The 20,343-nt window shown below is 40.9% G+C and overlaps 3 protein-coding genes across 7 annotated transcripts in view; 2 read left to right on the top strand and 1 right to left on the bottom strand.

Moving 5' to 3' along the window:
• The window catches only part of slc24a1 (solute carrier family 24 member 1), a 201,610-nt gene that overhangs the window by 115,459 nt on the left and 65,808 nt on the right, over positions 1-20,343 (bottom strand). The window lies entirely within an intron of this gene.
• The window catches only part of dennd4a (DENN/MADD domain containing 4A), a 75,000-nt gene that overhangs the window by 12,866 nt on the left and 41,791 nt on the right, over positions 1-20,343 (top strand). For all 5 annotated transcript variants that reach the window (XM_051920305.1, XM_028823704.2, XM_051920304.1 and 2 more), the window contains exons 2-18: positions 5,928-6,259; positions 6,349-6,595; positions 6,709-6,778; positions 6,939-7,108; positions 7,193-7,434; positions 7,754-7,820; positions 7,904-7,962; positions 8,052-8,196; positions 8,656-8,831; positions 8,941-9,041; positions 9,131-9,349; positions 9,528-9,673; positions 10,244-10,377; positions 13,552-13,687; positions 13,867-14,073; positions 14,154-14,282; positions 14,398-14,545. In XM_051920305.1, coding sequence (XP_051776265.1) covers positions 5,943-6,259; positions 6,349-6,595; positions 6,709-6,778; positions 6,939-7,108; positions 7,193-7,434; positions 7,754-7,820; positions 7,904-7,962; positions 8,052-8,196; positions 8,656-8,831; positions 8,941-9,041; positions 9,131-9,349; positions 9,528-9,673; positions 10,244-10,377; positions 13,552-13,687; positions 13,867-14,073; positions 14,154-14,282; positions 14,398-14,545 — 2,713 coding nt within the window. In that variant the 5' untranslated portion in view covers positions 5,928-5,942. The remainder of the gene's footprint in view (positions 1-5,927; positions 6,260-6,348; positions 6,596-6,708; positions 6,779-6,938; positions 7,109-7,192; positions 7,435-7,753; positions 7,821-7,903; positions 7,963-8,051; positions 8,197-8,655; positions 8,832-8,940; positions 9,042-9,130; positions 9,350-9,527; positions 9,674-10,243; positions 10,378-13,551; positions 13,688-13,866; positions 14,074-14,153; positions 14,283-14,397; positions 14,546-20,343) is intronic.
• LOC114668080 (EF-hand calcium-binding domain-containing protein 4B-like) lies at positions 1,698-4,144 on the top strand. The gene is given in 3 exon segments (XM_028823705.2): positions 1,698-2,406; positions 2,408-3,755; positions 3,758-4,144. Coding segments are annotated over 3 exon segments (2,109 nt in total). The 5' UTR covers positions 1,698-1,821; the 3' UTR covers positions 3,934-4,144.

Below are 20,343 nucleotides of genomic sequence, written 5' to 3'. Positions count from 1 at the left end.
TGTGTATGGCTCTCTTCAAGTCATTCCACAGCATCTCAATAGGATTGAGATCTGGGCTCTGACTGGGCCACTCCAAAAGGCGGAGTTTGTTCTTCTGAAGCCATTGTGCTGTGGATTTGCTGCGATGTTTGGGGTCATTGTCCTGTTGCATCACCCAGCCTCTTCTGAGATTACGTTGACAAACAGACACCCTCACATTATCCTGGAGAATTTGTAGATAAACTTGTGAATTCATTTTCCCCTCAATGATGGCAAGCTGTCCAGGCCCTGATGCAGCAAAGCAGGCCCAAATCATGATGCTCCCTACACCACACTTTACAGTAGGGATGATGTTTTGATGTTGATATTCAGTGCCCTTTTTACGCCAAATGAAGTTCTGCTTATTCCTCCCAAATAGTTCAATTTTGGTGTCATCACTCCAGTACCATTGTGAGTGTCCAAGTGCTCTTTCGCAAACTTCACCAGTGTTCTTTTTTGATAGCAGTGTCTTCCTTCTTGGTGTCCTGCCATGAACTCCTTTTTTATTCAATGTTTTGCGTATAGTTGACTCATGAACAGAGATGTTAGCCGGTTCTAATGACTTCTTCAAGTCCTTTGCTGTCACTCTAGGGTTCTTCCTTACCTCATTGCTGACTTTGCGTTGTGCTGTTGGGGTCATCTTGGCAGTGCACCTACTTCTAGGCAGAGTAGCCACAATACCAAATTGTCTCCATTTATAGACCACTTGCCTAACAGTAGACTGATGACTTTGTAACCCTTTCCAGCTTTATGTAGATTAACAATTCTCCATTGTAGCTCTTCAGACAGCTCTATTGTGCGAGGCATGATTCCCATCTGGATATGCTTCTTGTCAAAACTCAGACTTTATGTGTTTTTTATCAGTCAAAGTAATTCTAGGCTACACCTCTGAACTCGTTTCATTAACTGGACTCCAGGTGTGCGAAATTCTGACTGCAATGAGCTTTCTAAAAAGTCATTAGCTTAGGGTTCACTTACTTCTTCCAACCTTCAGTTTCACAGTTTGAATGATTTATTCAATATGGTCAAAAATTCTCTGAAAATCTGTGTATCTTTAGTTATAGGAAACTGTGTTTGTTCATTATTGTGACTGACATGAAGAAACGACCATGTTTTATAAGGGAATTAGACATAAATATAGATAATTCCTAGGGGTTCACATACTTTTTACTTTGACTGTACGCATCATTGGAACCATCACAGTCACCATCTAATGGTATAAGGTTTGCAAGTGTGTGACCTATTGAGTCTGAGCTAATGACCCAGAAATATGAGGTGGTACTTGGCAAAGGTGGCCATGCGGCTCCTCTTATTTGGAGAATATTTCATGATTAATGCATCATGCAATAATATGCTTGGGCTTGTTTTGATCCTGGAGAATCTACAGTAAGGACTGATGTGTCACTTGTAGACATTTGCTTTTGTTTTGTGAAGTAATATGCGAGAGCACATGAAAAAACAGAAGAGTATGTAGCTTATGTTTCCTTGGTCGGTGGAATAGTACATTCCTTTAGTTGAAATCTATTGGTCAGAACTTTTTGATTGATGTGTAACACTTGGGTATTCCTTATACAGAATAATTACTACAATTACACTTATTTTACACCTTAATTCCCGAGACGAAAGGCGGAGCGGGGGCGGTGCTGCTGTGCAGGAGAAAATTTGGGAGCAAAGTGGAACTTGTGTGCAGAGGCACGGCACGGACGCGACACGTCTGTTCAGGAACGGCAATTCCTTTTACGGAGAAGGTGACAGCCTTTGGTGGAAAGTGAAAGTTAACACTGGGGGCCGCCTGCCTCTAGAATGGAAAGCTTGCATCCTGGCACAGATGTTTCCATTGGAATAAAGAAAGGGAGAGAGTCCAGGGGTAGCACCGGAAGAGAGAGAGAGGCAGGGAGTAGCCCTTATCCCAGAAAAGGTCCCAATATTTTTGACGGCATTCCAGTTGACCAAAGTGCAGGAGCAGATGATAGCCAAAGGTTTGACCAGAGTGGAGCACCAGGCATGAGTTTCCAGCAGGAGATGTTGGAAAAGGCTAAGGAGTTATTCCAGTTATGTGACAAGGAGGAGAAAGGTTTCATCACCAAAAGGGATATGCAGCGACTTCAGAATGAATTACCCTTGACCCCTGAGCAGCTGGAGGATGTATTTGACAATCTAGACCAAGATAATAATGGATACTTGACTCCACTAGAATTTAGCATGGGTTTGGGAAAGTTTATTGGAGTAGAAGTACTGTCAGAAAATGAAGGTTTCGACACATCAGTACATGAGGATACGTTTGTGTCAGGTTGGGACAATGATCTGTCCATGTTGGATGATGAAGACGAGAGGAGGTTCTGTGTTATGATGCAACAGCACGGAGCTGCTCAGGTGTTTAAGGATCAGTCATGAGGTTCGTGAGTTGTGGGCACGTCTGCGGAAGGATAGACCTGAACTTCTTGCCACATTTGAGAAATTTCTGTTTAAAGTGTCTGCACATATTCAGGAGGTTCACCTAGAGAAGGACTCAATGGAACAGGCCCTGCGAAGGAAGGAGTGTGACCATGACAAGGAAGTACGTTCTCTCTATGAAGAGATGGAGCACCAAATAAAGACTGAAAAAGACCGGTTACTCTATCAGGATTCTTCCAGGCAAATTGGCAAGAATGTTGAGCTACAGAAGGAGCTGCAAATTCGGGAGCATGAGCTGGAGGGAATTGTCGGAAGACAACGTCAGCTCGAAAGGCAACTCCATGAACTGAGCTATGAGCAAACAGAAACACGTATACAAAATGAGCGCCTTCGACACCGAAATGAAGATTTGCTAGAACAACTGGAACATACTCGACATGAACTGCAGACCACACAGTTCCATTTAGGCCACCTGCAAGACGAAGCTCAGCGTGAGAGAAAACGTAAAGACAAGGATGTTTTGAATGTTTCAAAGAATATGCAGAAGGAAAAGGAGAGTCTTCTGAGGCAACTAGAACTGCTGAGGGAGATAAACAGAAAGCTGAGAGATGAACGGGATGCCCATGAAGCCAGGAAGATGACCTCCCCTAGCAAAAAGCCTCTGCTGAAGAAAGGGTCAGTGATAGGCAGATATCTTCTGGAGGACAAGCCAATTAAACGACAGCTAAATCCAGCAGAAAGCGGTTGTACACCTTGTGAAGATGTGTCATCAGAACCGAATAAGAAGAGCAGCAAGTGTGATTCTAATGATGGAGCAGACAATGCTAATGAATCCATGGATGTGGATGGACTGACAGATAAAAAAGAGGAGACCGTGACTGAATCATTAAGAGAAGAACCTGTTGGAATGGAATCCATGGTAAAGGACCCTCTAAATATGCCTCCGGAAAGGGTATTTAAAGTGGTTTTCATAGGAAACTCAGGAGTTGGGAAGACATCCTTCATCCACTACTTCTGCCAGGGACAGTTCCTAACAGACGTCTGCTCAACAGTTGGTATTGATTATCAGATGCGGAGTCTCATTGTGGACAATGTGTGTGTTGTCTTGCAACTCTGGGATACGGCCGGCCAGGAAAGGTTCCTCAGTATCACAAAGCAGTACTTCCGCAAAGCTGATGGAATTTTGGCCATGTATGATATAACTCAGACATGTTCCTTCCTAGCTGTCAGGAACTGGTTGCAGAGTGTAAAGGATGGTATGGAAGATGGAGCAGTGATCTTTCTGCTTGCTAACAAAACAGATGCTGTAGAGACAGTGGGCCGCATAGTGAGTTATGATGAAGGTTACATTTGGCACAGGAGTACCAGGCTCACTTTTATGAGTGCAGTGCAAAATCAGGGTACAACATCAACGAGTCGATGATTCACATGGCAAGGTTATTAACCGAGCAGGAAGATAAGTGCTACAGTGCCGTCTGCCTGGAAAATGTTCCCATCAAGAAGAAAAACTGCTGTAAATAGAAACGAAGTTCTTTCTACCAGTTGATCTGCCATGGTGTGGCTTCTGCTAAAACAGAATGAACCTTTGAAGTATATAGTGTATACTTTAAGTAGATGTACCATTAGGAGATTAAATGTAAGAAGCATGTTTTGTGTCATGCTGATAAAATTCGAGGACCTCTATTGTCCACTTTCAAATAAGCATTAAAATAATTAGTATTTTTCCATCCTTATTTAATGTTCTTATGTAAAGTCTTTTAATATGCATTTCATGAAAGATTTAGTACTTTTTCTGACTGTATTTTTTGAAATTGTATCTCTGCAGACTTGTGAAGGACAATTATAATATCAGTGCTGCTGGACTAATTTTGTTGAACCTTGTTTTAATGAAAATAAATGAATTGTTGTTATTACAAATAACACCTAAAAAAAAAAAAAAAAAAAAAGAATAATTACTACAATTTTTCAAAATATTTTTTGTGGCAATTTATGAATCACCACACATGCAGTTTCATACCAGATTAAATTCAACTGTAAATATTGTAACAGTTTGATTACAAGGATAGTGAAGTTGACACTCGTCACTTGCGAGGCATTGTTTGTGTTGGTTTGTGGAATCGTTCACCAGTAAGATATGGTGAAAGTTTTTTAAACGATTGCTTGGCCCGGTTCCACGCAGCTCAGGTTGCAAGAGGGCCTATGTCCCAGGACTTAAGCACTTCCTGATCAAACTGGGAATCACTTCTGGATCTGAGGTTAGCCCTGTCAACTCCACTGTTACTTGCTGCCCCTGTCTTCACTCATAAGAGTTTTTATCCTGAAAGATCTAGGCATCCTTGCAGGCAAATACATAGACAAACGCACCCTCCCTGTACCACCTATAAGCTCGAGGGATAAGCAACATCTTGTCCTTGGTCCTCACACTGCTTCCATTATGAATATATTCCTTAAATCAGTGCTTTTGGGAATGCTTACATTCTTACTGTGAATGATTAGGCTCAGCATTCCAGCTGCAACACTGACGAGAATATTATAATTCATGCCTGACCATCAATAGTTTCACACCAGACACATGTTGTGGCAGGGCAAGGTTTTGAGTATTTTAAGAATTGTGTTTTTTATTGGTTTCACCGAGTAGCAAATTGCAGCGAGTTACACGTGAAAGCATGCAACCATATGTGCTGACTAATGGCAGGTGTGGCATGGCAATTGCGCACATCTGGGAGCCATGTAATAAAGAGGGTTAGGGTAAAAGCGAGGGGAGAAAGTAAGGAAGATGAAGGAGTGCTCATAAGAGAAGCTGATAGCCTATAAACTTTTCTGAAGGCCAGGATGGATGACGTCGCTGATGCTGACATCTTTTTTGGAGCATTTCCAAGGGCTGGTGATAAGCGCACAAGAAGCAAATGGTTGAGACTGCTGCCGATTTTCTTGAAGAGCAGGGGAGACCGGATAGTTGCTGGAAGAAGGACTTGTGGATTACTCTTTGTGGTGACTGAAGGAGGTATCGGAGGGAGAGAATGTGGATCGAAGGCATTGTGACAACAAGGGGCTGAGTTAGAGAGAGACTTTGGATGCTGCCGAGATCTTCACCAGGGAGAGGTGATATGACAGAGGTTGTATCCAGCCCTCAGAGTTGCTTAGGAATTCATAAAGGTTCTTATTCAGGATTCCTGAGGAAGGAGGGTTTCACATTATAGATGGAGGATGGGATTTTATTAATTTTATTGATTATTAATGTTTAGTGAACAATTACTAGCACTGTTTTTATAAAGATTAATTTATGGCAAGCACTGTTTATATTTGTGCAAGTTTGTTTTCATTCTGCTACTCACTTTATAATAAATGCTGCACTGTTTTGCACAATAATATTGTGTTTATCTCCTCATTTCCTACTGGTCCATCCTCAATGTCCTAACGAGGAACAGTACCTAGGGCTACTGACGTGGGGTGTCAGAAATATCCACAATTCCAGAAGAATGTGTTGATGAGTCATTTTTTTTCTTACATTTTAGATGTGATCTGCTGTGATGAGAGAAATGGAGGACAAAGGCCTTCGTGTTGTCGACTACTTTGTTGTGGCTGGGTTGACTGATTCATCCAAACCACTTGAAGAGGAGATTCACTTTAATGATGAATGTCACAAGATTGCAAAGCCCAAAGCCCCAATCACTGATGTTGCAGTCATCATCAGATCTGTGGGGGAGGAGGTTCCAGAAGGCTACACCTGTGTGAATACTACTCCAAGTGGCCTCTCTGCTGATCTGAACAATGGGAGTCTGATGGCTCCACAAATCTTTCTCTGCTACAAAAGGGGACGGGACAAGCCTCCATTGACGGACTTGGGGTAGGTGTTTATAGGGTTAAGATCAGATGGGAGTATGCTGGTGTAGTATTTCTATATAGCTTAGTCTCATCCTATTATGTCCTTAACAGGGTTCTGTTTGAGTGGAAGGAACGACTGAAGCAGGGCTGTCAAATTATTCAAACAACACCATACGGTCGACCAGCCAACATCAGCAGTACATCATCACAAAGGATTTACATTACGTATCGCAGAGCCCAAGATGGCATGCCACACACATCTTTGGCAGTGACAGATATCTGCCTAATCATTCCAAGTAAGGGAGAGTGCCCCCCACATACCTTCTGCAAAGTAGACAAGAACCTAAATAGCAGCATGGTAGGTGTATTCTGTACAGTACTAAGAGTTATAAGAAAAGTGCATAGCTGGTGCTGACCTCGCGATAAAATTGGAAATGCATTTCTAATGCAGGCCATCTACTTTTCTTCCAGTGGGGCTCCGGTGTTTTCCTATGCTACAAAAAATCATTGGCTAAGACCAACACAATAGCATACAAGGCAGGTAGGTGGGTGTTAGCTAAAAAAAAAAAGTGTAACCGCTAGACCAATGGATGTGTATAGATGGTTTGGTTTTTCAAAAATGCGGCTGGGGTCTTAGAATGAAAATTAGATTATCTGACAGATACAGTGTAGGTACACTAGCTGTTTTCTCTACTTTGCAGGATTGATCTGTAGATATCCTGAAAAAGACTATGAATCCTTCCCACTTCCTGACTCAGTACCCTTATTCTGCTTACCCATGGGTGCAACCATTGAGTGCTGGTCTTCACAGAACAAGTACCCAATGCCTATCTTCTCTACCTTTGTCTTGACAGGGTCTTCAGGAGAGAAGGTGAGTATTAGTACATTCTGAAAGTGAAGGAACATCATACCCATCCATGCAGCCAGTGAGATCTTTTTCACTGTGTCTTTACAGGTTTATGGTGCTGCTGTCCAGTTCTATGAGCCCTACTCACCTGAGAACTTGAATGAAAAACAGCTGTTCCACCTAGGAATTTCCTGCTCTGCTGATGGAAAGCTCACTTCACCTGAAGGTGTCCACACCAACAAATGCATCTGCCTACTCTCTCACTGGCCCTTTTTTGATGCATTTCGGAAATTCCTTACATTCCTGTACCGCTACTCTATCTCTGGTCCTCATGTCCTTCCCATCGAGAAGTAAGTAGATGTAGTTCAATGAGAGGCACCTGAGGACATGAATCACGTAGAATTTCAACTTCACTCCATGGCATTTGATGGGAGAGACTGTATAGTAATATAGTAATCTTAAAGCCGTCATACATGCTGTTGGTCCAAATACACTCCTGTTTAGGTTGGTGACCAAAGTGTGAAACATTGGAAGGTGGTCTCTGTGAATCTTTGAGGTACTTTGGCTATCAGCGTAGTGTAAGATTGGATGTTGTTGACTGTGACTTTGGGAGGAACTTTGGGTTTCAGTATTTTGTTTCTATTAATGCCTCCTTTTTGTTCTGTTTAGACATATTTCACACTTCATGCATAAGGTGCCGTTCCCATCCTCCCAAAGGCCTCGTATTTTGGTTCAGGTAAGGTGGATAGAGAAGAGGGCCTTGAGCTGTTTCATTGTTTGGGTATTCTCTGTTACTAATAGTAACCTGCCTTTTCACAGCTCTCGCCACATGACAATCTCATTTTGAGCCACCCCATTTCCTCTCCCCTTCCTCTTCAGTAAGTGAACTTTCATGTATTTCATGTCCTACAATCCTGAGTCTTTCTGCTTGGTACAAAAATTTGTACATGTCCTTTGTTTTTTGCAGCGGAGGGAGATTCACAACACTGCTTCAGAATCTCGGTCCTGAGAATGCTGTCACCCTGCTGTTGTGCGCAGTTACTGAGCACAAGATCCTTGTTCATTCGCTTCGACCTGCTGTGCTGACCAGTGTAGCAGAGGCACTGGTTTCTGTAAGTGCTTGTTGTGATTATCCTCACATGTGTTTTATCCCTAATTCCACTTAATATTTTTCTTGCATACATGTATAGAGGAAGAAATAACTGAAAAAAGTAGTGATGTTGCCTACTTAGAATATTTCTTACCAAATAAAGGGACAGCTTTGACCACCTTATCTGCCATTAAGCATTTGCTGACATTGTGGCTCGAACACATTAAACATGTGCAACTTGGAGAGTATTACTTGTTCAAGTTCTGACTCTGCACCCTGGACGAGGTGAAGAGCACGCCACACCTTCACTGCTCATAATATATAATGTCCCAGCTAAAGCTTTATGGCCAGAGTGTGTGACAGGTATTGTCCTCAGACCACTCATTTTGGGCTTGTGATAAGGACATCCTCTGTCTTTCTGTCCTTGTGCTTTATTTTTTTTTAACATTACCTATCTTAGGGCTCTTGTTTTATCTTGTAGATGATTTTTCCTTTCCACTGGCCTTGCCCATACATCCCTCTATGCCCATTGTCTCTGGCTGATGTTCTGAGTGCTCCATGCCCATTCATCGTTGGTGTAGATTCCAGATACTTTGATCTATTTCTTCCACCTCCAGATGTGACATGTGTGGACCTGGACACCAACTCTATCTCTCAGTGAGTCTAGAGTACTTAAGGGAAACGACAAGCTCTAGGGGCCAACTGACAAGTATCATGGATATCTGGTTCCATCTATCTGCTCACCTGGATTTTGTTTTCATCATAGGATGGATGATAAGAGAGCTCTGACCTGGAAGATGTTGCCAAAGAAGGCCTGTAAAAACCTAATGAATTCTCTGAGTAGCCTATACCAGCACTTGGCACAGTGTAAGACAATGCAGATTCCCCCCAGTAAGAATAAATGGCATAGTAAAGCCAATTTCTTATTTTTTGCATTATTTATGTTATTTGTTTAGCTCAATTGAGACCAAGGGAAGATGGCCTGCTAGATTTCTCTATCAGTGAATGTGATCTGGGTGCCGGGAAAAGTCTGCAGAATCTGGAAATAGAGATACAGGAAGCATTCCTTCGCTTCATGGCTTCCATCTTAAAAGGGTACAGAAGCTTCCTCCGACCCATTACACAAGCACCCTCAGAAAAGGCTACAGATGCCAGCTCTCTCTTTGATTTACAAGGTAACCGTTTTGGTGATGCAGCTTCTAGCGTTAGGCTCACTGGTACAGAGCGGGCACATAACAGCTGAGATGCAGTATCTGGGAAGCAGTGTTTAATGGACTGCTGTTTATTTTCTTAGTGGTGGATGGGGTGGGACCTGAGAACAAAAGGGTTTCTAACCAGCTGTTTAATGGCTAGGTTTCCTGAGAAGCAGAGACCGCTCTCACCAGAGGTTCTATTCTTTGATGACCAAGACACAGATGTTCATTCGGTTCATTGAGGAGTGTTCCTTTGTTAGTGACAAAGATGCCAGCCTGGCATTCTTTGATGACTGTGTGGATAAAGTAAGTTGGACTGCTCATGTGATGAAGGAATAAGCCAGAAGTGACCATCTTTGAATTCTAAACAAATCCTAATGTTTTTAGCTTTGTCTTTTTAGTCAGCTTTTGTGTAATTTTGTTTACTTTGTTGCCTAGATTTTGCATATGCAACCCCTGCAGTTTCAGATCTTCCTTGTTGTTTTAATACAGTGACCACAACTATAGTCAAATAATCTGGTATCTTTTTACATGGTTGCATTTATTTTGTTTGCATAGATTACCAAGTCGCAGTTGGGGTCTTATATTGAGCCTTATTTTTATACATTGTCCCCCTATTTCAGGGCACTGTGATTTTTGAGACATAGCAATGCCAGGTCTATTAAAGCTGTCATATTTAGGACTTTGTTGTATATCCCTTGCATGCAATGACTGCTTAAATTCTACAATTCATAGTTCTAGACATGGTAATGGTTAAGTGTAATGTGGATTTTCAAAGTTCATGCTAAAGGCATATAGTCAACATATGACAGAAGGCCATGTAAATACTGACATTCTCTGGTGTAGTATACTGACTTTCCTTATACCGCTCTTTAGGTGGACACGGACAGACTGGAGGAGATAAGACTCATAGAACTTGATGAGTCCCAGCGCAGTGAACATACAGTGTTCATCACACCTCCCGAACTGCCTCCCCTGTCGGACACTGAAGAGTACCCGCTGAAGTACAGGTATGATTTTTTTCACCACAAATTTGTCTGGAGACGGTCCAAAATTAGTTCTGCACCACAGAGTCATTAAATGTTTGTGGTTTTCTTTGTGTGTTTATATAAAAAATATTGATATACATGAAAATTAAACCCCATTTTCCCATAATCACTATTTTTATACTAGGGTTTAATGCAATGCAGTTTTTTTTTACTTCACAGATTAGATTTTCTTAGTTTTGTTGCATACCATATTTAGGTCATAGATATGTTATATTTGTCATCCTCAGCGGCTCCACTGTGTACTGTGAATTTCTGTTGTCATCAAAGCAGTAGATTATGGCTCCATCATGCAATGAAGCAGCAAAGGAATTGTAGCTAAGATTCACACTGTCAGAAAGGCTGTCATTTATTTATTTTATGGTGGGCATTCCAGGAACACACCCAGCCTTGACCCAGCACGCACACACTTACTCACAAGGACACAGTTAGAAGCCCAATAAATCAACAAATAATAATGGAAAATATTAATGAAGTGAATGAAAATAAGAACATGGAATATACCAAAAACACATATGCAAAAGGCCCTCCCTAAATATCCAGTGCCGATTATATTACAGTTCAACAACAATAAACACTAATGACAATGTCCAAAACACAGGCCAGTGTATCAGAGGCAGTTGACGATGGATAGTGAGTGGAAAATCCTGTGAACGGTTCAATGTAAGTAATGTAAAGTTTGTCCTACAGGTTTTCTGACGCGGTGTGGGATGAGGTGATTGGGAGCATTCCTTCTGACAGAGACATTATTATTATTATTGTTATTAAATGGCCATTGTCATTTGTCTATTTATGGTATTAAGGTAATAATCCTGTTCTTTGGTCCCAGTATGGTATCAATTTTCTTATTTGGGTCCTCAAATTAAAATGTGTAAGAACCCATGGTCTATAGCCATTATCTCTCAGGCTTACACCTATGTAAATACATGTAAAACTTGAAAGAGTTTGTGTTTACAGCTACACATGATAATACAGTCTAGCGAAAAAGTTTGGGAACCCCTCTTAATTCTTTGGATTTTTGTTTATCATTGGCTGAGCTTTCAAAGTAGCAACTTCCTTTTAATATATGACATGCCTTATGAAAACAGTAGTATTTCAGCAGTGACATTAAGTTTATTGGATTAACAGAAAATATGCAATATGCATCATAACAAAACCAGACAGGTGCATAAATGTGGGCACCCCAACAGAGATATTACATCAATACTTAGTTGATCCTCCTTTTGAAAATATAACAGCCTCTAGACGCCTCCTATAGCCTTTGAGGAGTGTCTGGATTCTGGATGGAGGTGTTTTTGACCATACTTCCACACAAAATCTCTCCAGTTCACTTAAATTTAATGGCTGCTGACCATGGACATCCTGCTTCAAAGCATCCCATAGATTTTCGATGATATTCAAGTCAGGGGACTGTGACAGCCATTCCAGAACATTATACTTCTCCCTCTGCATGAATGCCTTTGTAGATTTTGAACTGTGTTTTGGGTCATTGTCTTGTTGGAATGTCCAACCCTTGCGTAACTTCAACTTTGTGACTGATGCTTGAACATTATCCTGAAGAATTTGTTAATATTGGGTTGAATTCATCCGACCCTCGACTTTAACAAGGGCCCCAGTCCCTGAACTAGCCACACAGCATGATGGAACCTCCACCCAATTTGACAGTAGGTAGCAGGTGTTTTTCTTGGAATGCGGTGTTCTTCTTCCGCCATGCAAAGCACTTTTTGTTATGACCAAATAACTCAATTTTTGTCTCATCAGTCCAAAGCACTTTGTTCCAAAATTAATTTGGCTTGTCTAAATGAGCATTTGCATACAATAAGCGACTCTGTTTGTGGCGTGAGTGCAGAAAGGGCTTTTTTCTCATCATCCTGCCATACATATGTTCCTTGTGCAAATTGCTCTGAAATGTAGAACGATGTACAGATACACCATCTGCAGCAAGATGTTCTTGCAGGTCTTTGGAGGTGATCTGTGGGTTGTCTGTAACCATTCTCACAATCCTGCGCATATGCCGTTCCTATATTTTTCTTGGCTTGCCAGACCTGGGTTTAACAGCAACTGTGCCTGTGGCCTTCCATTTCCTGATTACATTCCTTACAGTTGAAACTGACAGTTTAAATCTCTCAGATAGCTTTTTGTAGCCTTCCCCTAAACCATGATAATGAACAATCTTTGTTTTCAGATCTTTTGAGAGTTGCTTTGAGGATCCCATGCTGTCACTCTTCAGAGGAGAGTCAAAGGGAAGCACAGCTTGCAATTGACCACCTTCAATACCTTTTCTCATGATTGAACACACCTGTCTATGAAGTTCAAGGCTTAACGAGCTAATCCAACCAATTTGGTGTTGCACGTAATCAGTATTGGGCAGTCAAATGCATTCAAATCAGCAAAATTACAAGGGTACCCAAATTTTTGCACAGCCAGTTTTTCACATTTGATTTAATTTCATACAACTAAATGCTGCTTCACTAAAAATCTTTGTTTGGAAAACACCCCAGTACTCAGATGTTCCTAGGAAATGAAAGAAACTACCTTACACAACAAAATACTAACTAGTGTAATAAATGTTTTCAGGGATATAGGTAATGCATTTGGCCACATAATTGCTGCCAAACATGTAACAATAGCGTGAACCAATACACAATCGATCAAATTCTACATAGCAATGTTTTAATTTTCTAAGGTAGCATCACTAAAATGCTTGAATTTAGTAGTCAGGTCTTTATTTCTTTTAGTTTGCAGTCTCCAGCTCAGAGGTGAGAAATTCCAGCGTGAGCTAAATGGAGAGCTCCTTTACTCAGCCGTGCAGAGGCCATTTCTGAACACTGTGATTGGCCCACCTCCTGGTGATGTTAACTGATCTCTCTCTCTCTCTCTCTCTCTCTCTCTCTCTCTCTCTCTCTCTCTCTCTCTCTCTCTCTCTGTCAGCCCCCGCCATCTTGCACAGCATCACCACTTCAGGGGTCACTAATGTTTTAGGGGTTTTGGGTCATGTCATTGAAGAATAAATATGTATTTTGAAACAACTGACATGATTTGAGCCAACAGTTGGGAATATTATCAAATCAACATTGCTTCCCTACAGACGTGTTTATTTTTGGCTCTTCTGAATTTGTGTGTAATGTTTTCTTGCAGCTACACTGGTTTTCCTGTGCTGAGCCCAGAGCTCTTTGATCGACCTGCAGTCTTCCTGAAGGCCCCATCTAACCGTCTGACCTCAAAGCAGAATTGTCCAACCAGCCCTGCACCCATGTTCAGGAGGACTAAGCAGGTGAGTTCTTGTCAACACTGGTATTTTGTCAATAGTGTGCACAAGCAGTTATGCTAGCTGAACCTGTAAGGAACACATGGTTAATAGTATTTTAGACAGTAATAAGTAATGGCAAATGTATAGGACTTGGGTAGCCAATCACCTAGCTAATATTTCAAAGACTGACATACTTCTTTCAGGAAATTCGATCAGCCCATAAAATGGCCAGGAAGTATTCATCCATTCCTCAGATGTGGCCGAAGTGCTTGCTGCGTCACTGCTATGGTCTGTGGTTCATCTGTCTGCCTGCTTACGTGAAAGTCTGCCACTCAAAAGTCCGTGCACTTAGGACAGCCTATGATGTCTTGCGGAAGATGCAGGTCAAGAAATTGGAGCCTCCTGACGAAGTTAGTATCCCTTTCGTAAAATGCGATCAGCTTAGGCCTGATGAAACTTTGTTTAGCATTCTTTCTCTTTCTATTTTCAGGTCTGCTATAGAGTTCTCATGCAGCTATGTGGACAGTATGGTCAGCCAGTTCTAGCAGTCCGTGTTCTCTTTGAAATGAAAAAAGCTGGGGTCCAGCCCAATGCAATTACCTATGGTTACTACAATAAGGTAACACTGATAATTCTAAACTTATATTGCACAATTCAGGGATTGCTATTTAGCCAAAGTAGAACTCAGCTACCCCTTGGAACAATACCTACTACCTGATTTACTTTTACTCCAGGCTGTCCTGGAAAGCACTTGGCCTTCAAGCACAAGAGGTGGTTATTTCCTGTGGATGAAGGTTAGAAATGTAATCCTGGCGGTCACTCAGTTTCGAAGAGCTTTAAAGAAACAGCCACCTGTTAGTCAACTTCAGACACCATTATCAGGTATGCAGATAATTATCAGATTTTGATTACGGCTGAAACTGTTTAGATATTTTTGGGATCAATAATATATTTTGAGGCTGAGCCATAGAAAAATATGTGTTTAGTCTGTGGGCCAGTTGTGATTGTGGAAACAATTAATGTTTTCTTGGAACTGGTTTTTGTGGTTAGGCAATCTATTGCAGTGTAGCCAATGTGATTATGTTGTCAGTTGTTCAGTGTCGGTGGTCTTGAGCTCATGCAGTGTGATTTCTTTCATTGGTTATATAGTTATTTTTCCACCATTGGTCTAGCAAAGCTGGTCTAGCTATCATTACCATTGCATATGGCAGCAAATTGTATAAAGAGTGTAGTTGTTGTAACAAAATTAAAGAGGAGGAAGGGATCTGAAAGTACATAGATCCACAGTTGGTCACACTGATCTAAGTTTTAGCGCAACACATGAGGAAGGTATTCTTGTTCTCATTCAGCCCATATGATCATGAGAAGACTTAAGTGTATATGGAGATTTTTAAATGAAAGACACAGAGAAGGATTTGGGGATTAAGTGTCATCACTTCCTTTGAGTCAACTTGGGTATCCCCATTGGTAATTCCAGATTGCAAGCATAAATTCATTGCAAAATGAAAAAAATGAATAAATGATTTATTGTTTTCCCAACCTGTTCATTCTAATTCTGGGCAATCAGGATATGACCCTCAGGCAGTGGGTGCCTGTAACCCCATGATAAAATTTTGTTTGTAAAATTTTGTTTTATCATGGGGCAAGTGTGTCTCACCAAGTTTGTTATGGGTTGACCTACTCTTGTGCAGCCAAAGTTTAACATCCCCACACACACACACACACACACTATCCACTTAAGCACTGATTATGAGTGGTGCATGCCCAGCCTATCACTCCTCAATACTCAACACTGGGACTCACTAGCTTTGGCTTGAGCAGATCAGATGGATGTCCCCAGACACCCATCTGGAATGAGCCTAGTCACTCTTCTCTGGATTTTTCTAGCACTGCTATGTCATTTTTGTAGCCTGGAGACCAAAACTGCACATAGTACTCCAGATGAGGCCTCACCAATGCATTATAAACTTTGAGCAGAACCTCCTTGGACTTGTACTCTATAAATCAGGGCACTATATAACCTAACATTCTTTTGGCCTTCTTACTGGCTTCTGAACACTGTCAGGAAATTGATAGTGTCAAGTCCACTACAGTTCCTAAATCCTTCTCATAAGGCATACTCTCGATTTTCAGACCTCCCATTGTGTACTCAAACCTAACATTTTTTACTTCCTATGTGTAATACCTTACATTTACTGACATTAAATTTCATCTGCCACATATCTGCCCAAACCTGTATGCTGTTCAATTTGTTTTGTAATGATTTAACGGATTCCAATTTACCTGCCAATCCACCTATCTTGGTATCATCTGGAAACTTAACCAGCTTGTTACCTACTCTTATCCAAATCATTTATATATATATATATACCAGTAACAGCGCACTGCACAATAACGTGCAGTGAATACACTTGACTTGAGCATTCCTAGTTTTCATCCTCTTTCTTTGTATGTTTAGCATTCGTTTGCTCAGAAGTTGATGTGCTTGCTGCTTCCTGAGGAGCTCTTCTCTTCTCCGCCCTAGCGGCACACTTCTTCTCTTCTTTCTTCGGCATCTTTTCGTGTTATAACTGATTAAGTCAGTGTTTGTGTTGCAATTACTTAGTACGTTTTCTGTAATTTTTCACTTAAGCTGGCACTTAAGTCTTCAGTCTTTATCAAGAATGATTTAAGATATGAAGAGGTAGAGGAAGTGATGGCGAAGGTGGTAGGGAATGAGAATGGCGCCCGTACGCATGCACCGAACAGCCACCCTGCTACTGAGAGTTAACTCTAAAATAAAAAGAGGAATAACCTTGGAGGTCAATCATCACCCCGAAATCGGATAGCTGACGCCATGTAGTATATGTATGCCAAATTTCAGGTCAATAGTTCAAATGGTTTTTGAGCTGCAGGTGATTTAAAATCCTGGACAGACAAACGAACAGCCACGGTAGAGTATTATATATAAAGACTAGGGGGCTTTGCCCCCTGCTCACTTCGCTCGCCAACCCCCGTGTTTGGTTTTCTGGACACACTTTTAAGATTTTTTTTCTTTGAATTGTTGCTATTTCCTTAGTTTTACTTTTATTTCAGATCTTATGTAAAAACAATATCTGGAATCTTTCGAGTCCAAATATGCTGAATCTTTTAAATGAGGTCAGTGAGACATGTGTTTAATGACTTTGTCAGGTTAGAGGTAATGAAAACTGGAATTCAAAAGACCCCAAAAAAACATAGGCGCGAAACACATGCAGACCAAGATACAGAATATGAAAGTAGAAAAAAACAAAAGTGTCCAAAAAAAAAGTAAACATCACATTAGCGCAAAAAAAGAGAAATTATTACTCGCAGAAATAACTAAAAGGTGAATAGAGATCGAATATATGGACATAGGTGATATGTCAGAAGTATGTAAATATTGTAAGGCTTTGAAGTTTAAGTCAGAGAATTTCAAAAATGTGTTTTACCTCACATGCATTTATTGGTTACTTTGCAAAAAAAATTATTAACTGCTGATGATGTAGATAGCTTTGTCTGTGCTGAAATCATCCTGAATTACAGTGCATCCGGAAAGCATTCACAGCGCATCACTTTTTCCACATTTTGTTATGTTACAGCCTTATTCCAAAATGGATTAAATTCATTTTTTCCTCAGAATTCTAGACACAACAACCCATAATGACAACGTGAAAAAAGTTTACTTGAGGTTTTTGCAAATTTATTAAAAATAAAAAAATTGAGAAAGCACATGTACATAAGTATTCACAGCCTTTGCTCAATACTTTGTCGATGCACCTTTGGCAGCAATACAGCTTCAAGTCTTTTTGAATATGATGCCACAAGCTTGGCACACCTATCCTTGGCCAGTTTCGCCCATTCCTCTTTGCAGCACCTCTCAAGCTACATCAGGTTGGATGGGAAGCGTCGGTGTACAGCCATTTTAAGATCTCTCCAGAGATGTTCCATCGGATTCAAGTCTGGGCTCTGGCTGGGCCACTCAAGGACATTCACAGAGTTGTCCTGAAGCCACTCCTTTGATATCTTGGCTGTGTGCTTAAGGTCGTTGACCTCAGACTGGGGCGACGGTTCATCTTTCAGCAGGACGAGAGCGCTCTGGAGCAGGTTTTCATCCAGGATGTCTCTGTACATTGCTGCAGTCATCTTTCCCTTTATCCTGACTAGTCTCCCAGTCCCTGCTGCTGAAAAACATCCCCACAGCATGATGCTGCCACCACCATGCTTCACTGTTAGGGATGGTGCCAAGTTTCCTCCAAACATGATGCCTGGCATTCACACCAAAGAGTTCAATCTTTGTCTCATCAGACCAGAGAATTTTCTTTCTCATGGTCTGAGAGTCCTTCAGGTGCCTTTTGGCAAACTCCAGGCGGGCTGCCATGTGCCTTTTACTAAGGAGTGGCTTCCGTCTGGCCACTCTACCATACAGGCCTGATTGGTGGATTGCTGCAGAGATGGTTGGGTTGGGTGACCGTCGGGTTCTTAGTCACCTCCTTAACTAAGGCCCTTCTTCCCCGATTGCTCAGTTTAGATGGCCAGCCAGCTCTAGGAAGAGTTCTGGTGGTTTCAAACTTTTTCCACTTACGGATGATGGAGGCCACTGTGCTCATTGGGACCTTCAAAGCAGCAGAAATATTTCTGTAACCTTCCCCAAATTTGTGCCTCGAGACAATCCTGTCTCGGAGGTCTACAGACAATTCCTTTGACTTCATGCTTGGTTTGTGCTCTGACTTGAACTGTCAACTGTGGGACCTTATATAGACAGGTGTGTGCCTTTCCAAATCATGTCCAATCAACTGAATTTACCACAGGTGGACTCCAATTAAGCTGCAGAAACATCTCAAGGATGATCAGGGGAAACAGGATGCACCTGAGCTCAATTTTGAGCTTCATGGCAAAGGCTTTGAATACTTATATACATGTGCTTTCTCAATTTTTTTATTTTTAATAAATTTGCAAAAAATCTCAAGTAAACTTTTTTCATGTTGTCATTATGGGGTGTTTTGTGTAGAATTCTAAGGAAAAAAATTAATTTAATCCGTTTTGGAATAAGGCTGTAACATAACAAAATGTGGAAAAAGTGATGCGCTATAAATACTTTCCGGATGCACTGTATCTCTAACCTGCTCTGCATGTGTTTGGCCCTTTTGTTTTGTAACCTCTTTATGACGTTTTACTTTGTTTGCCACTCTGTCTTTTATTTCTGACCTCGCTTTATCCTGCTTTTTTTTCAATGACACCTGGTCCGTGGTGATTATTTTCCCATTTTCCAGTATTAATATCTGCGATCTTTACTTTCTTTTTTTATACTTTCTAATTTTCCTACTTTCATATTCTTTTAACTTTCTCCAGATTTGAATCGCGCATACGTTTTTTTTTTTTTGGAGCCTTTCGAATTGCACTGCTTTCATAATCTGCTCTGCATGTGTATAGCGCCAACGTTTGTGAACGTGTTTATGAAGTTCTACTTTGTCTTTTACTCTGTGTTTTAATTCTGAGCCCGATTGGACGTGCTTTGTTTCAATTCCACTTGTTACGGGCTGATAATTACTTGCCTTATTTTCTGAATTTGCACCTAGATTATTTTTTCTTTCTAACGCTTTTGAGTCTCTTTTCTCCGCGCTGCTTTCTTCTTTGCTTATTCATTGACGTTTCATTTATAACGTATTGTCTTTATATGCTTTATATGCGCTGAGACCCTGGCTCTGTATGTGCTGAAATCCTTCACAAGACTGAATGTTTTGCTGCCCCGTTGTCTTATTTGATAGATTGTAAGTAGGGCGTGTCTTGCAAGAATCTCATGTTCTACGTCATCGCGAGATGGTCCTGGGTCAATCTCTTGGCACAATGTGTCATGTTTACGGTCCCCGCGAGACGCACCGTGGCAAGTCTCTTTTGTCTCGCGGGTCTTTTAAATGTCTTCCAAGAAGATCACATATTGTAGCCTTGCTGTTGCTTTCCAGGATTTTTTTATAATAATATATATATATATATATATATATATATATATATATATATATATATATATATATATATATATATATATATATATATATATTAAATATAGCAGTGGCCCTAGCACTGGCCCTTGTGGAACACCACTCTTAACGTCAGCCAATCCTGATGAGGTTCCTCGCACCATCACCCTCTGCTTCCTGTGTCTAAGCCAATTCTGCACTCATCACCCTAAACTCCTGCTTCTTTTAGTTTGATGCCAAACCTCTCATGTGGCACCTTATGAATTGTTTTCTGATTAATACACAAGCAGAACTTCATGGACCCTATTCAGTTCTAAAATGCTTATAAAAGTCACAGGAGCTTGTAAGCACTGAACCTGAATGTGCCATGCAGTTTCAGCTGAGGTTTCTTGTTTTTCCGCTTCCGCTTTCACTTTCATTGCATCAGCTTTTTCTTGTAAATTCCATCAGCTGGAGTTGGAGGTGTAACCCTCATTTATAGAGTGCTTGAGCACTTGATTTAAATGACAATGCCTGCAGATTGCATAATTCATATTAAACTCTTTCTTGCATGATGAAAACCGTAATGAATTCAAATGCATGACATCAGCATTAATGGAGCATTTAGTATAGGAATTTCTACATCAGTGCTACCATTAGCAATGTACCATCAGTGGGAATATACAAGCAATGCATTTCGTTATGAAAACGTCAATAAAATGGATT

Source organism: Erpetoichthys calabaricus, chromosome 17 (assembly GCF_900747795.2).
Source record: "Erpetoichthys calabaricus chromosome 17, fErpCal1.3, whole genome shotgun sequence".
In the NCBI taxonomy this organism is placed as follows: domain Eukaryota; kingdom Metazoa; phylum Chordata; class Cladistia; order Polypteriformes; family Polypteridae; genus Erpetoichthys; species Erpetoichthys calabaricus.
Note: the sequence above shows the minus strand (reverse complement) of the source record. Positions and strands in the feature narration are given on the sequence as shown.